The sequence below is a fragment of the Mauremys reevesii genome, linkage group 2, assembly GCF_016161935.1.
Source record: "Mauremys reevesii isolate NIE-2019 linkage group 2, ASM1616193v1, whole genome shotgun sequence".
In the NCBI taxonomy this organism is placed as follows: Eukaryota; Metazoa; Chordata; order Testudines; family Geoemydidae; genus Mauremys; species Mauremys reevesii.
In genome coordinates, this window is record NC_052624.1 from 92,912,512 (window position 1) to 92,930,630 (window position 18,119).

Genomic DNA, 18,119 nt, shown 5'->3' on the forward strand with positions numbered 1-18,119 from the left:
GCATGTGCAAATGCCAGTGGGAGAGGCGGAGAAGAGCGGGCCGGGCAGGGCAGGATTTTTAATGGCACACTGCTGCCTGCTGGGGTACCGGCCGCCGGCCCCGCTTAGCCCGCTGCTGGCCTGGGTTCGGCAGCAGGCTGAGCAGGGCCGGCGACCAGGACCCTGGCAGGCAGCAGCATCCCATTAAAAATCTGCTCGCATGCCATCTTTGGCAGGCGTGCCATAGGCTGCCAATCCCTGCCCTACACTGTGGCCCTTGCGCCCCAACCCCTGCACTCCCTGCCTGTGCCCAGGTGGGGAAACTGATGTGGATGCATGGAGTGGCTGGCATTGCTGTTTGCCCCCACCCCCTCCAGTGCTGCTCCTCCATGCACCCCTAGGGGGCTTTGAGGTGGGGAGTGAAAAGCAACGTCCGGGCTCCCTGCATCCCGCTCACTTCCCCCATCTGGGCTGTGTACGGGGAGGACAGCAGAGCAGCAGCTCCGGATGTTCGCCTCACAGCATAGCCCAGGTGGGGAAAGTGACCTGGACGCACGGAGTGCTTGATGTTGCTACTTGCTCCCTCCCTCCAAGCCCCCTGGGGGGTTGCGGAAGAATGTTGTGGGGTGGAGCAGTATCTGTGCATTGCTGCTCGCCCCTCCCACCCCCATTCCTCCGTCAGGAGGAAGCAGGCAGAAATCTGGGCACCCCCTAACCCCTGTGGCACTTCTCTGCCAACCAGGAGCAGTTTCTGACTTCTGACCTCTTGACCATGGTGCCTCTGGCAGTTACCCTGGTGGCCCACCCCTAAGGCCGGCCCTGACACCTGTCAGGGATGGTCTGGATTTACTTGATCCTGTCTCAGCACAAGGGGCTGGAATTGATGGCCTCTCAAGGTCCCTTCTAGCCCCACATTTCTATGATTCTAAGAGAGGAGTAGCTTTTAAGTCTAATTAATTCGTTAAAGATGTATGATTGAAGTAGCAAAGTGTCTAGGAGCTCACCCAGTTAAATACTTCACCTTTGTTGTATAAAACATAAAGCATTGAAGAGCTAAATTGGATGTGTTCTAAGCCGGTGTTGTTTGTACAATCATGAAACTTTCAACTGTGATTTTCAAAGGGGCCTGGGGGAGTTAGGTGCCCAACTCATATTGAAAGTCAATGGGAGATGAGCACCTAACTCCCATAGATGCCATTTGAAAATCCCAATCTCGAGTAGTTCAAGCCCTGATTCAGCAGAGTATTTGGGCATTTGTGCAACTTTAACCCTAAAAGTAGTTTATCGACTTAAGTGGGATTATTCATGTGTTAAAAATTATGCATGTGCTTAAGTACCTTGGTGAATCGGGGCCTCAGCTGGCGTGGGGGCAACGTCTAGTTCCAAGTGCATTGAGGCTCTGCTAAGCTGCACAGGGTTCCTGCCTTTCCCTTGGACTCGTTGCCTGTTGTTGCTGACACAAACGTCTTTGCCCAGCAGCTTTGATGATGGAGATCCATTCAGTACTGAGGCAGATTGTCAATAATCCTTTTCGTGTTTCAGATTTCTTTTCCGTCTCCATTGTAGTGAGCACAAGTGCCTGTGGACATGTATGTGTGTGAATTTGCTAGTGCTAGAACAGTTGTATTCATCTGTTAGGATCATAGAATTGTAGGTCTGGAAGGGACCCGAGAGATCTTCTAGTCCAGTCCCCTGCACTTTTGGCAGGTTTAAGTATTATTTAGACCAGTGGTTCTCAAAGCCAGTCTGCCGGTTGTTCAGGGAAAGCCCCCTGGCAGGCTTGGCCAGTTTGTTTACCTGCCTCGTCTGCAGGTTCGCCCGATCGTGGCTCTCACTGGCTGCGGTTCGCCGCTCCAGGCCAGTGGGGGCTGCGGGAAGCAGCATGGGCCGAGGGATGTGCTGGCCGCCCTTCCGGCAGCCCCCATTGGCCTGGAGCGGCGATTGGCCGAACCTGTGGATACAGCAGGTAAACAAACCGGCCTGGCCCGCCAGGGGCTTTCCCTGAACAGACGGTGGACCGGCTTTGAGAACCACTGATTTAGACCATCCCTGACAAGTGTTTGTCTAAGCTGCTCTTAAAAATCTCCAATGACGGAGATTCCACAACCCCCCAAGGTAATTTAATTTATTCCAGTTCTTAACTACTCTGACTGTTAGGAAGTTTTTCCTAATGTCCAACCTAAACTGCCCTTGCTGCAATTTAAGCCCATTGCTTCTTGTCCTATCCTCAGAGGTTAATGAGAATAATTTATCTCCTTCCTGCTTGTAACAACCCTTTATGTACTTGAAAACTGTTATCATGTCCCCTCTCAGTCTTCTCTTCTCCAGACTAAACAAACCCAATTTTTTCAATCTTCCCTCATAGATCATATTTTCTAGACCTTTAATCATTTTTATTGCTCTTCTCTGGACTTTATTCAGTTTGTCCACATCTTTCCTGAAATGTGGCACCCAGAACTGGACACAGTATTCCAGTTATGGCCTAATCAGCGCAGAGTAGAGCGGAAGAATTATTTCATGTCTTGCTTACAACACTCCTGCTAATACATCCCAGAATGTTTGCTTTTTTTGCAACAGTGTTACACTGGTGACTCATATTTAGCTTGTGATCCACTATGACCCCCAGATCCCTTTCTGCTGTACTCTTCCCTAGGCAGTCATTTCCCATTTTGTATGTGTGCAACTGATTGTTCCCTGCTAAGTGGAGTACTTTGCATTTGTCCTTATTGAATTTCATCCTATTTACTTCAGACCATTTCTTCAGTTTGTCCAGATCATTTTGAATTTTAATCCTATGCTCCAAAGCTCTTGCAACCCCTCCCAGCTTGGTATCATCCACAGACTTTATAAGTGTACTCTCTATGCCATTATCTAAATCCTTGATGAAGGTATTGAACAGAACTTGACCCAGAAATGATCCCTGTGGGACATCACTCGTTATGCCCTTCTAGCTTGACTGTGCACCACTGATAACTAGTCTCTGGGAATTGTTTTTCAACCAGTTATGCACCCGTCTTATAGTAGCTCCTTATAGGTTGTATTTCCCTAGTTTGTTTATGAGATGGTCATGCAAGACAGTTATCAAAAGCCTTACTAAAGTCAAGTATACCACATCTATACTGCTTCGCTCCTACCCACAAGGCTCCTATCCCTGTTTAAAAAAAAAGCTGTTAGGTTGGTTTGACATGATTTATTCTTGACAAATCCATGCTGATTGTTACTTATCACCTTATTATCTTCTAGTTATTTTGCAAATTGATTGCTTAATTATTATCTTTTTAGGTACAGAAGTTAAACTGACTGATCTGTAATTGCCCGGGTTGTCCTTATTCCCCTTTTTATAGTTTGGCACTCTTTGTCCTTTCCTGGTCCTTTGGAATCTCTCCTGTTTTCCATGACTTTTCAAAGATAATTGCTAATGGCTCAGATCTCTCCTCAGTCAGCTCCTTGAATATTCTAGGATGCATTTCATCAGGTCCTGGTGACTTGAAGACGTCTAACTTGTCTAAGTCATTTTAAACTTGTTCTTTCCCTATTTTAGCCTCTGATCTTACCTCAATTTCACTGGCGTTCACTATGGGTACGTCTACACTACGGGACTATTCCGAATTTGCATAAACCGGTTTTGTAAAACAGATTTTATAAAATCGATTGCGCGCGGCCACACTAAGCACATTAATTCGGTGGTGTGCGTCCGCGGTCCGAGGCTAGCGTCGGCTTCTGGAGCGTTGCACTGTGGGTAGCTATTCCCTAGCTATCCCATAGTTCCCGCAGCCTCCCCCGCCCCTTGGAACTTCCGGGTTGAGATCCCAGTGCCTGATGGGGCAAAAATCATTGTCGCGGGTGGTTCTGGGTAAATGTCGTTAGTCACTCCTTCCTCTGGGAAAGCAACGGCAGACAAGCATTTCGCGCCTTTTTCCCCTGGATTGCCCTGGCAGATGCCATAGCATGGCAATCATGGAGCTTGTTTTGCCTTTTGTGACTCTCACCGTATGTGTACTAGATGCCGCTCACAGAGGCGATTCAGCAGCGCTACACAGAAGCATGCTTTTGCTTTTGCATGACAGCAGAGATGGTTACCAGCCATATTGCACCATCCAAACCCTTCCATAAATTGGAACTAAGATGATCATGGCTACCAGTCCTTTTGTACCATTTGCTGCTGTCATAAGTGCCCCTGGCTGCTCTTAGCCAGGGGCGCAAAAGCCAAAATTGGGAATGACTCCCTGAGTCAATCCCTCCTTTTTGGTATCTAAAAATAGAATCAGTCCTGCCTAGAATATAGGCAAGTGTACTAGATAACCACTGTATCATAGAACCAGAGAGCACAGCTGCTCTGTGTCAGATCCTGCAGAAATTATGAGCTGTATGCTATTCACAGGGGGTGCTCCTGTAACAACATCACCTGTTCATTCCGTTCTTACCCCAGCCTTCCTGGGCTACCATACCATTGTCCCCCCACTTGTGTGATGAAGTAATAAAGAATGCAGGAATAAGACATGGTGACTTGTTAGTGAGAAATGAGTGGAAGGCAGCCTCCAGCTGCTATGATAGTCCAGACAGGACATTAAGCAGTGTGTAGGAGAGAAGCCCAGCATCCCTCTGCTAGTCCAGGGGCAACTGAATCTTTTCTTTACACATGAAGGGTGGGGGCTGATGGAGCTCAGCCCCCTGTTGCTATGATGACGATGGTTACCAGCCATATTGCACCATCCACCACCAGAAAAAATTAGGGCCAGGCGCCCTTGATCGACCTGACGGATGCTAGTCAGCATGGTTACTGCCCCATGTGCTAATAGGCTGATGACGAGGACGGTTACCAGTCCTTTTGTACCATCAGCCACCCATGCCAGGGGGGGAGTGATGATGTTGGTGTTGACGGCTGCAGCATCGTGTCTATCTGCAGCATTCAGTAAAGATAGGGTGACATGTAAAAGAGTCAGAGGATTGTTTGTTTTCCCTTTCGCTTTTGGGTGTGTGTGTGTGGGGTGAGTAGATTGCCAAGCTATGCCCTGACCCACCGCGGACACTGTGTTTGACCCTAGAAGCATTTGGAGCTCAGCCAAGAATGCAAATACTTTTCGGAGGCTGCAGGAACTGTGGGATAGCTTCAGTCCTCCAGTCCATGAGCGTCCATTTGATTCTTTGGCTTTCCGTTACGCTTGTCACGCTGCAGTGCGCTGAGTCCCTGCTATGGCGTCTGTCTGGAGATTTTTAAAAAAGGATTCTGAATTTCATCTTCTGTAACGGAGCGCTGATAGAACGGATTTGCATGCCCTTACAGCGATCACATCCGCATGGTCCGTGCTGGAGCTCTTTTTTTATTTTGATTTCGGACTGCATCGCCACCCGTGCTGATCGGAGCTCCACGCTGGGCAAACAGGAAATATTCAAAAGTTCACGGGGCTTTTCCTGTCTACCTGACCACTGCATCCGAGTTCAGATTGCGGTCCAGAGCGGTCACTGGTGCACTGTGGGATAGCTCCCGGAGGCCAATGCCGTCGATCAGCGTCCACACTAACCCTAATCCGATATGTTAATACCGATACTAGCGTTACTCCTCTCGTTAGGGAGGAGTACAGAAACCGGTTTAAAGAGCCATTAAAATCGATATAAGGTGCCTCCTAGTGTGGACGGTTGTGGCGTTAAATCGGTTTTACGCTCCTAAAACCGGTTTAAACGCCTAGTGTAGACCAGGCTTATGTTAGAAGCCAATTGCTACTAACTTGTAAAGGGTGATGGGGGAAAAATTGGAAGACACTGTAAATTTTTTTAAAAGCGCTGTCTCTCTCTTTTGTAACTTCCAATACTTGAAAAATATTTGTTCTGTGAAACTGATATTAGGGGTGAGGGGGAATTGAAATCCTGGCCCCATTAAAGTCAAAGGCAGAATCCTCAATACCTTCATCAGGGCCAGGATTTAACCCACAATGTCCTATATAGAATTCAACAAAATAGTTTCCAGAGGGAAATGTTAGTCCTGTGAGAAGTTAAGTGTGTGAGTGTAAAATAAATCTTGGTTGCAAGCTTAATTGTCGTGGCCCGTATTATACATCTCACCTACAACTGAAATGCAGACACCTCTCGGGGTGAAACACTGCAAAAGTCTAACTTTGTACCATAACAGAACAAAATACTTTGGGACAGGAATAAAGCAAGAATTCCATAATCATTTGCAGTTGTAGGTGGAATTTTGCTACGGAAATTGGAAAATGTCCAGGATACTGGGGCTAAAATATCTACTTTTCACAAGTCCTCAGAACATCAGTTTTATGTCTCATCCAAAAGACACTTGTAACAACACAGTGTTTCTTCACACGTTGTTGGGATGTGAGTTGTGAACCAGAGGGAGGAGTACCACCTACTGAATCGCCAGTATCAATTCGTGCATCACCTAGGTTTTCCATGGGGGGGAAGAGGGTATCCCCTGTTGAAATACTGCTAGGTTTTGGTTACCTTTTAGATGTGTCAAGGTCACAGTCAGATATAGTACGTTGCAGCTGAAATCTAGTTATGATATCCTTTCTGGACAGCACATGGATAATAAATACACAGTATTTTAGAAAATATATAGAAATTGTATTGTATTTGTAGCTGGATTTATGTGGGTGACCAAAGCTTTTTGACGGGTAACTGAACACTCAGTCAGTTTATATTTTCCTGTGTTTTCTGCTGGGCTGCATTATGAACGAATTAGGACTGCGTGTCTCGCCTGGGCTGCAATTTCACCATTCTGTTGCTTCTCTCTTTAAATATAAAAGGACAAATACTAGCTGTCCTTTCAGGGTGTGTGGGAAAAGAGGCAACTAGAAGGGTAACTGTGGAGAGAGTTGTGGCATCTTGCTTCCAGGCACTCTATAATTCATGGTATTGCATAACATTATATTGGGTGGAGCTTGAGGTAAATACCATGGGCTATGTACTTTAGTGCAGACTATACCAATCCATTTGCAACCCCTTTACATACCCTTCCTGTTGCTTCTCTTAGCTGCAATTTGTATGCGTAGTTGCAGAGGGCTCGTTGTCACTGGAATACAGACTCAAAATATCTATAGCCATTTGAAAACAGTGTTAATTTGCACACATCTGGGGAAGAAATCTGAAGAAAATCAGAATTTGGCCCAAAGAATATTATGCTCTATTGTCTAAAATAAACAGTTGCTGTTAAAATGACTCAGTAGTAGTAATTTAAAGAGCATTTTTTGAAAAAGTTAGTCTAAAATGACATAGCCTTCACATTACCTTGATGAAAGTAATGTTCTAACGTATTGTTTGGATTGCAGACATATAGTTACAAACTTAATAGTCACATCCTGCATTCTTCCAATTAGTGGCAAATCTGCCATTAATTGCAAGAGAACCTCTGATTTTCAGGCATGACCACATCATAGATGTTAACCTTCTCCCCCCTCCCCACTAAAATACACAGTTGATGTTATAAAGTGCAGATTACTTTCAGATTCACCCCCTCAGACTCTGGTCACTAAATTTAGCATGCCATATTTTTCAACTTTCTCTTTGAGTAACAACTTGATAAATCTCCTCATCATCCGATGGCAAATGATTTATTGAGGTTTGCTGCATAATTAATATTGCAGCTCATGTGGTGAGTGGTAGAATCCCGAAATATCTTCTGTGGCTTAGCCTGTATAGTAGAAGGAGAAGGTTGGGGAAGAGAAAAGGATAATCCTGTGATGGGGAAGGATAGTTTTGTGACTTAAGCATAGGAACGAGAGTCAGGAAATGTGGGTTTTGTTCCCAGCTCCGTCACTGCTTCCTGTCTGGCTTTGGGCAAGTCATTGCAGCTTTCTTTGCCTCAGTTGATCATGCTGTAAAATAGTCATAATACTTCCTGACCTTACAGGGTTGTGTGATGTTTTTAAATTACTTTGAAGCTATAGAAGCGCCAACTGTTGTTGATTAGAATTAATGGACGCTGGTTACTTTGCCTGTTCATTGAGTAGCACTTACTCACACAAGTCATACTATTGGATATGTGGAATCTATAAGAAATGTGAATTAAAGTAAGATGACAGTTGTCTGACAGACTGAAAATGCCACGAAAGTTTGATGTCTCCCTGAATATTTGTCCTTTATCTCTTCTTGCAGGTTGCATGTCTTACCCATATAGCAGCTAATTACCTTAATTGCAAAATGGAAGCAAAGCGGTGGGGTACTGCTCATGGCAGTATTGTTCCTTATCAGGTAAGCAGATAACAGAAGATGTATTTTGTGCTTGTAATCTGTGGTTTTGTATAATATGGTATTGGGAAATGATTTACTCTTGCTGTGACCTACAGTATTCTGTAATGCATCAGCATCCGGCTAGAACAAGGCTTTGTTGTTCATTTTAGATTTTGCATATTTCTTCATCAGTGGTAGATTAGTAACAGGACACTGAAAAAGATCAAAGGTGTTTGCTGAAATTATATGACTTTAAAGCGTGATTGTTTTTCACCCGAGAGAGGCACTGAGTACAGCTATAGATGATTTGTATTGCGTGCTAATTATTGAACCAAACTTTATCACCACTGAATGCCAGTATCTTTTCCTTGTGTCTCTGTATGAGTGATATGAATGGGTTAGGGTGGTCCAAAGGTCCCACAACATTTAGGTAGCTTCCACTGACTTTGCTAACAGCTTCTCTTATCTTGTGTATGTTTTGAGGGGGTGGAGGAAGAGGAATAAAAGCCCATGTGTGGCATTTTTTTTATTGGGAGTTCAGAAGCTGCTGGTATTTTGCTAGTGGTTGAAGATACTTGGAATAACATGATGCCATTTACATAAATGACCACACTCTGATCTTTTTAAGAATTGCATCAGTCCAGTGCTGAGAACTCTGCCAGTAATCACAGAATAACCATTTGGTAGCAGTTCATTTACTTGTCTTGGTGGCAGTACTAATGTGAAGATCAGGACTTACATTTAATAAAAAGGATCTGCTGTCTGGGAACAAATTCTGTGTTTAAAGTGTGACTATAGATACACTGAGTGCTTGTGTGGGCTTGAATGGTAAGCTTTTCCCTGCACTCATCCACTGCAAATGGAAATTTAAAAATAGAAATACAGGTTGATTTATCCATAAAAAAAATCCCTATCTATATGTCAGTGCAGCATTAGTACATCCATCTGTATTTTATAGAGCTAGGCCAAACCAGTAACTTTTGATCCAACCTCTTCTGAACTTCAGTTCATATTGCTATGTGTTGGGTTAAACCTCATCGATACTGGGGAGTGTAACTACCACCCTTCATTTAGGATAGCTGTAAGAAGCCAATAAGCTCCTTTAGGTAACCAGTAGCTGAAATAGTAGAGGCCTCCATTCTCAAAGACGGGCATATATCACAGCCTCAAACAAAGGCATGTGCAAAGCAAAGATGGGTGGAGAGGTTTTGCTGGCTATTGTGAAGGTGGTATGTCTGTGAGAGGAATGGTAGAAAGAGCAGAGATGCTGAGAGACAAGGTAACATCAGATGCAGCCTGAACAAGCACTGGGAGCATGGCCTTGAGAAAAGCTAAGAGAGGGAGCTTTTGGGTAGAGTTCTGGTGAAAACGGGCTTGGAGCCATGAGTAAAGAATTGTTCTTTTGTTCTTTGATTTCTTTTGTGTTCAGGAAAACAGGACTTTGTACATTCTTTTAAAGAAACACCTGACTCCATCATTGTTTTCTCCTCCTAACGGGAAAAAAAGCTGCAAAACCCAAGCTACTTGGGTTCAAGGGGGTAGCAGTTAAAAACAAAAACCCAATCCAAACGACACTGAGTTTACTTAAGTAAAACCAAAACCTGACTACCTAAAACATTTTCTTTACCCTCCTGAGCTAGGATACTTGGATCCATTCACCTAGTTTTGCTCTTGCTTTTGCACAACCAAAACCTAACTGAGATCTTGAAAAAGAAACGCACAAACATGGCTGCAGAGCATAAAGACTTAAGAGAAGTTTCATTACCCCTCTTCACTTATGAGCACAGAGTTAATCTATTTAGGATGCAGCGATCATAGGATAAATATGGATTTTGTTTAAATCTAGTCTAAAATATTAGTGGAAGAGTTGTATTCTGGTCTACTTTCAATTTTTAAAAAGTATTTGGGGCATGTTCTTGTGGATTGACAGTATAATTATAAATAATATTATAATATTATAAGAAATCTTAATCTAATTAGAGTTCTCTATTTTTTGAGCTAGTAATTTATGGTGGGAGTGCTGTGGTTTTCCAGTGCTTTGGATGGATCATCTGCTAACTTTCCATTAGTGAACAACTATGAGAATTTTTACTTTCTAGAACTTTCCTTTGCATTTATATAGCTCCTTCCATCCAAGGATTTCAAAGTGCTTTAGAAATATTAATTAATTATGCTTCTCAGCACTGTTGTGAGGTAAATTTTATTGCATATTATTTACAGATGGATACACTGAGATACAGGGAGGTTAAGTGACCCAGATTACACAGGTAATTAGAACAGAGCTTGGAGTAGAATGCCAGAACCTGGATTTTTGGTTCCCAGACTTAACTATTAGAAATATTGCCTTTCACTTCCTAGAATAATATGCAAAGTTTTGAAATGTTAATCCTTCCAGAGAAATGTTTGTTTTCAAACATTTTGAGCTAATTAAATATAACTTGGTCAAATTATAAAAAGCCCATTTCAGAAAATTTCATTCTGTTTCAGAAAATCTGTTGGGTTTTTTTTTCTCAGAAAATTTGTTTTGTTTTGTTTTTTCCTTGGGACAGTGGACTTTTTTTTTAAAATTTGGCATATATGAGTCTTCAGACAGGCAGTAAATTACAAGTTTGAAGTGATGTGGAGTTTGCTACAGTACTTTAAAAATGTCAAAATGTTGTTAAATCATGGCAGATTAGGTAACCTTGGGAGTCTCTCTTTCAACAGATGTTGAGGATTTTAAAAAGCCAAAATGTAAACAATTTACAACATCTGCATCTCTATGCGTGACAGAATTCTGACCACAGTCACATCACAGTATTGACCAAAGCAAGCAGTATTTAATTAGAACATTTGAACATGCATGTAATTAGCAAGTGTACTTGCGTTAATTGATGTGTGTGTATTCTAGGGCTTCTTCGATGAATGCATTCAGCTGTGTGTATCAAGTGTCCTCTTGATTCCTATTTCATTAACCTGAAATCTCATGATTTTGGCCAGAGTATTCTTTGTCAGTGGTTTATTTGTTCCTATGTACAGGGCCAAATTTTACTCTTGAGTATGCCTGTGCAATCCTACTTCATTTAGAAGGGTGCTGAATTGTAACCCAGGCCATAATTTGACCCCGAATTTGTTGTTTAAAAAAAACAACCTTTCCCAGTTATAATATATGAACAGACAAAATTGTGTTATAACATATGGACTTCTATTCTAATTCTCAAACACAAGATTGTTATAAATTTCTTCATAGTTCAATTCAATACAATTGAATGATTCACTTATTAACGACAGTGCTCATTAGCATACACTAAAATTATACCTGGGAGCTAAAGAAGCGAGAGGCTTCGCTTTTCTCTTCTAAGCATGTTTTATCATTAGGAGTAGTTTGATTGGGAAATATCTGGTAGGTCTTGATGGGTATAATATAGGAAATAGAGGTGAAAAGGAAAGGCATGCTATGTTAAATTTCAGAGCATTAACTCACATGCCTCCCTTCAGCCACTAATGAAATTTGGATGTTGATAGAAATGCTCCTGTAGTTCAAAAGGCAAAATGGTCTCTATTAAGGACAAGATAGTTCAGGCAGTGAGAGGTTTTTAAAACCACAGGTCACCCCCAAAGCTGCAAATAAAGGGCCCAGTCCTCACATGATTTGACCCAGAGGTTTTTAGAGCCTTACAAGAAACCATGTCTGTCTTCTGAATGATTAACTTAATTTGTTTAAGTTTTCATTTACCAAAGAGGGAGCAAAGGTGTTGGGAAGTAGGAAATATCAGCTGGATTTTTTTTTTAAAGTTGTATATTTAAAACAATATATATCATTTTTGAAAATTTTTCTTAAGGTTCAAAATCATTTTATCTAATTAAACTATGCTTACATTTTACATTTCTTGTTGTGAATAAAGAATCCTTTCATGTTTTTTACTTATAAAAATTTGCATTAATGATCAGCTAGGTAGAAAAGTGGGTGGCATCCAAAATTTGCTCCCTTCCTGGACTTTTTTTTTCTTCTGTGGGTTTTTGTTCGTTTGTTTTAAACGTCCTATTAAAAATAAGCTATCATATAGCAAGAGCTAAAACATTTTTGAAGTCCCAGTTCCCAGACTGGGCCACAAATCTATAACAAAACAGAGGGCAAGAATGTTACCACTTCTTCTGAGTGGACATTGGTCAGTCTAGATGGGATTTTACTTGCATAATTTGCACAGACAACAAGTGACCAATACAAGTGCACAGTTTGAGGGCAAACACATGTTGCCTTAAGGTTCCTCGGTTATTCTGTCCCTATTGAGACCAATTTGAGTATCTAAGCTCCGTCTTGCTTTCTTGCTGTCCACCAGCATCTTTATGGAATGGCTGTCTGAGCTCCTTTTCTGCTAACGGACCCTCTCAAGGTGCCAGTGAGGCTCTCAATTATGTTTGTTTAAATACTGATTTTATAATGCTAATCTGGAACCCTAGTCTCTCCGCAGCTATTGAAGTGACAATATTGCAGACAAAAATTAAGATAATGACCAAGCTTATGGCGCTGCCAACACTCCAGTATTCGTATAAAGCCAGCAGACAATCCAAATAATAATCTTGAATCAAACCCTTCATTTGCTGCCCCTTGATCCACTTTAACAGCTTGCATTTTGAGGTGCATTTTGCAGTGTACCAAGGAGACTAAAAAATGCAGACTCTAGTGGACCAAGGAGGGAAGTGAATTCGAAAGATGCTAGGGCCCTTCCTGGGGAATGCTTTGCCATGAGCCCTCTCCCATTTAAAATGATGGGGTTCCAATTTGAACACCTCCACTGATCAGTACTGCAATAATATTTTATGGAGGGAGTACGTCTCTCAGGTGACCAAGTTCTAAGCCAGTGGTAGGCAACCTGCAGCCCATCAGGATAATCTGATTGCGAGCTGCGAGACATTTTGCTGACATTGACCATCTGCAGTCACGACCCCTTGCAGATCACAGTGGCCGCAGTTCACCATTCCTGGCCAAAGGGAGCTGCGGGACGCGGCAGCCAGCACATCCCTATAGCCTGCCACGTCCCGCAGCTCCCATTGGCCGGGAATGGGAGCCACTGGGAGCTGCAAGAGGCCGTGCCTGCGGACGGTCAATGTCAGCAAAATGTTTCGCGGCCCGTAATCAGATTACCCTGATGGGCCACAGGTTGCCCACCACTCTTCTAAGCTATTGACGCTTTTATATGTTAAAGCCAAAACCTCGAATTCTATCCTGACACATGTAGTGGCAACCAGTGCAGTTTCGGGGGCACTGATGTGATGTGTTCCCTAAATGAAGCAAATTTCAATATTTAGGCAGTTGCATTCTGCACTAGCTTCAGTTTCCAAATTGTTTCACCATGTAGCATCATTATTATTACACCTCTACCTCGATATAACGCTGTCCTCGGGAGCCAAAAAATCTTACCGCGTTATAGGTGAAACCACGTTTTATCGAACTAGCTTTGATCCACCAGAGTGCGCAGCCCTGCCCCCCTGGAGCACTGCTTTACCGCGTTATATCCAAATTTGTGTTGTTTCAGGTTGCGTTATATCGGGGTAGAGGTGTATTATTATTATTCTTTGTTACCATAGCACCTAGAAACTCTAGCTATGGACCAAGACCCCATTGTGCTAGGCACTATACAAACAGAAAATAAAAAGACAGTGCTTGCCTGAAAGAGCTTACAATCTAAGTATAAGACAAGAGACAATTATGGATACAGACAGATCAGTGCGGGAGTACAAGGAAGTAGGTCAGTGTGTTAGACAGTCATATAGCCTCCTGATGTAGCATCAGCATTACGGTAATCTAATGTCAAAGTGGCAAAGAAGTAGCTAATTGTAGCAATGGCTGTATCCAAAAAGAAAAGGCACACTCTTCTAGCCAATCTCAGATGGAAATGTGCCCTTGACCACACGTTACCAGAGTAGCCAGGAGTAACCAAGGATCTTAATAAAGCACCCAGATTTTGAATTTTTGTTTAAATGTATGAACTTTCTCCCCCAGTCAAGGTGATAAGATTTTTGCTGGTTCTAGCTGCTTTACCAGGCCAATAATATTATCTCAGTCTTGTCTGGATTACACTTTAGATGCAGCCCACCACTGGGGCATTTGTTCCAAAGCACCTGCCAGGACAGATATGATGGAGATCAAGAGAAGCATGATATAAGTATTTAAATGATGCCTTTTAGCATACTTGTCAGCACTCCAATGGACCAGTGGCCACTCCAACTCTAACACTCATAGCACTCTGGCTAAAATCCTTGTCCATAGGGAAACTTTCAGTGAAATATAGGCTCATTGTTCATGCCTTTATTGGTAAATGTCTCTGGTGTACCATTTGACTAAGTCCTTAAAGATCTCCCAAAGAATTTAAAAAACAAACAAACAAACAAAATAACCCTCCACTATTAGATCTTATTTCCATCCCAAACCTGTCTTTAGATATCGTTATGTTTTCATTGTACAAACCAGGAAGAAGAGCAGCTTTTCATTGCTACAAGGCAAGGGAATCAGTAAGAGTATGTCTACAATGAAGTGTAAGTCCAGGGTTTGAACTCCGGCTCAAGCCTAACCATCCTTCTGTCTACACACAAATTGTGCTAATGTAGGGTTTGGACCCAGGATTCCACCAAGGTGGAGGGTCCATGTCTGAGTCCAGCTGGGACCCAGGGTTCAAGCCCTATTGCATTGCAGTGTAGATGCAGCCTTGCTGGCTTCATGCTCTGGGAGTCCACCAAAAGTATTCCACAGTCCCCTAGGCTGGCTTTTTTTGGCACCTGGACAGTCAACTTTTCCCACACTGAACCATGAACAAAGGACTAGAGCAGCCACATTTTGAGATGGCACTAGGAAGTCTGGGATATGGGTGGTTGGACTTGGGCCCACATAATGCAGTGTAGACGGTGGAAACCCAGGTTGGGACCCAAAGTTCAACAATTCCTAACCTGGGGTTACAAGAGTGCAGATGCTCAAGCCCTAAGTTAACAAACCCACAGTCTGCTAAATCAAGTTTTACTCACCCTAGTCTTACCCTGCAGTCTAGACATACCATTAGAAGCCAGGATTGCAGGGTGCTGTCAAACACATATAGAGACAATTGCAATCACCTTCATAGAATCATAGAAGATTAGGGTTGGAAGAGACCTCAGGAGGTCATATAGTCCAACTCCCTGCTCAATGCAGGACCAACCCCAACTAAATCATCCCAGCAAAAGCTTTGTAAAGCCGGGCCTTAAAAACCTCTAAGGATGGAGATTCCACCAGCTCCCTAGGTACGGTAACCTATTCCAGAGCTTCACCACCCTCCTAATGAAACAGTGTTTCCTAATATCCAACCTAGACCTCCCCCACTGCAACTTGAGACCATTGCTCCTTGTTCTGTCATCTGCCACCACTGAGAACAGCCTAGCTCCATCCTCTTTGGAACCACCCTTCAGGTAGTTGAAAGCAGCTATCAAATCCCCCCTCATTCTTCTCTTCTGCAGACTAAATAAGCCCAGTTCCCTCAGCCTCTCCTCATAAGTCATGTGCCCCAGCCCCCTAATAATTTTTGTTGCCCTCTGCTGGACTCTCTCCAATTTGTCCACAGCCTTTTTGTAGTGCGGGGCCCAAACTGGACGCAATACTCCAGATGTGGCCTCACCAGTGCTGAATAGAGGGGAATAATCCCTTGATCTGCTGGCAGGGCCGGCTCCAGGTTTTGCTGCCCCAAGCAAGCAAAAAAAAAAAAAAAAGGGCTACCCCCAAAGGGCTGGAATGCCACCCTGTGAGAAATGCCGCCCCAAGCACATGCTTGGAATGCTGGTGCCTAGAGCCAGCCCTGTCTGCTGGCAATGCTCCTAGTAATGCAGCCCAATATGCCGTTAGCCTTCTTGGCAACCAAAGCACACTATTGACTCATATCCAGTTTCTCATCCACTGTGATCCCCAGGTCCTTTTCTGCAGAACTGCCACTTAGCCAGTCGGTCCCCAGTCTGTAGAAGTGCATGGGATTCTTCTGTCCTAAGTGCAGGACTCTGCACTTGTCCTTGTTGAACCTCATCAGTTTTCTTTTGGGCTAATCCTCCAATATGTCTAGGTCACTTTGGACCCTATCCCTACCCTCCAGTGTACCTACCTGTCCCCCCAGCTTAGTGTCATTTGCGAACTTGCTGAGAGTGCAGTCTGTCCCATCATGCAGATCATTAATGAAGATGTTGAACAAAACTAGCCCCAGGACAGACCCTTGGGGTGCTCCACTTGATACCGGCTGCCAACTAGACATTGAACCATTGATCACTACCCTTTGTTAATCAGTAAACCCAGTTTCACTTTTAAATCCAGAGGAGCATTCTCTCTTTAGTTTGTTGTTTAAGATCCATTTTTCACAAGCAGTTACTACATAGATTTCCTCCAATTTCCCTTTACTCCATATTGTTCATTCATCTGTCTTTCTACATAGTTGCAGTCAAGCAGCTCCTTACAATGCTACCAGTAAGATCATTTACCTTAGATGGAAGAGTCATAGGACCTTTTCAATCTATATCAATTTTCAGAGCACTCTGAATGGTCCCACCCATTGTGTCAGCCCCAGGACGTTCCATCTGCCTTAGGGTTGGTCAGTTATTTTGTCTGTTGTTTCACAGAACTACTTGCCCTTTATGGATCTGAAAGCTGCTTCTTTGTGCATTCTGATCACTCTTCAAGACCAAAATTATTAATATTTGTATTGAAGTAACACTCAGAGGCCCCAGTTAGGGATTGGAGCTCCATTGTGCTAGGCATTGTAAACACCCCAAAAAGAAGAGAGTCCCTGCCCCAAAGAGCTCACAATCTAAGTATATTTTGAGAGACAACAGATGGATACAACAAACAGATGGAAGGTGCACAAAGATAACAATGAGACTATTATGATCAGCATAATAAGCAGCTGTCACCATATACCAGCCATCTAACCAACAGCATTGCTACATTTTCCTTGGCAACTGCATCTCTGGTTCTGTGCTATGGAATGTCTTACAACTCAGAGAGCTTACAAAACTCACATCAATTGTACTGTAGTCGCACTCCACAAGAAACAGGGATCAAAGTAATCCCCTACTTCATTGACTAGCTTGTTGGGGCAGTTCTCTCCAGAAGGTGCACACAGCTAAATCTATATCAGACCCCTCCCTAGAACTTTGTTTATCTGGAGATCTGTTTTTTGCACTTGGCACGGTTTGCCTCTGTAGTCAGGACAACCAAAGTAATGTCAACCATTCAGAAATTTCAAACTGCGCAGCACTGCTTACTTCACCGGAGAATGCAGCCATGCAGCTGTTTTCTATTCTGCTTTGAGCTGGTCTTCTCTGGGATCACTTCTGTCCCGTGACCCTACAGTTTTTACTACTTTGACCCAGAATCAGAAAAGACCAGAACTTAGACAATCCGATAAAAGTTTACCCAAAGAAGGAAACTTCTTCCTTTTGGTGGTTCTGGACATTCATACTGTTAAAGTGCACCTCTTTTTCAGATCCTCAGTGGACTATTCTAACAAAAGATGTGACTTGGTCTGGTACGAATATAATTTGTCAGAGGAATTTGTCTAAGTGCTGCTTAGAGTCAAAGCAACATATAAGTGTTCTAGATCTAGGAAACATAAGAAAAGTCCTCTTAGTTGTACAAGGTTTCTCTTAGGCAACCTTGTGCTAGTCCAGATAGTTACTCAGTTGCAGGCTATTTAAACTACCACTGGAGACCAACGGTCCTTCATTCCTCTTCAAATGTTCTTCTGGGCAGTGAAAAACCTCACTGCTCTTAGAGCTGCCCATTTCACATTAAAAATAAATTTTAGGCTCAGATGGACTGAGTACAAACTTTGTTCCCCTAGGAAAATGTGGTCTCTTCACCATGATTATTTCAGTCCCTAATGAACAGGTTGGGTATCCTCAACCAGGGCCGGCTCCAGACCCCAGCGCGCCAAGCGCGCGCTTGGGGCGGCGTCCCGCGGGAGGGCGGC

General features: G+C 43.2%; 1 protein-coding gene across 12 annotated transcripts in view; it reads left to right on the top strand.

Moving 5' to 3' along the window:
- The window catches only part of SUGCT (succinyl-CoA:glutarate-CoA transferase), a 658,579-nt gene that overhangs the window by 104,535 nt on the left and 535,925 nt on the right, over window positions 1-18,119 (top strand). For all 12 annotated transcript variants that reach the window (XR_005594438.1, XR_005594442.1, XR_005594440.1 and 9 more), the window contains exon 9: window positions 8,089-8,184. Coding sequence is in view for 7 of the 12 variants with exons in the window: in XM_039525907.1 (XP_039381841.1) it covers window positions 8,089-8,184 (96 nt within the window). In the remaining 5 variants the exon portion in view is untranslated. The remainder of the gene's footprint in view (window positions 1-8,088; window positions 8,185-18,119) is intronic.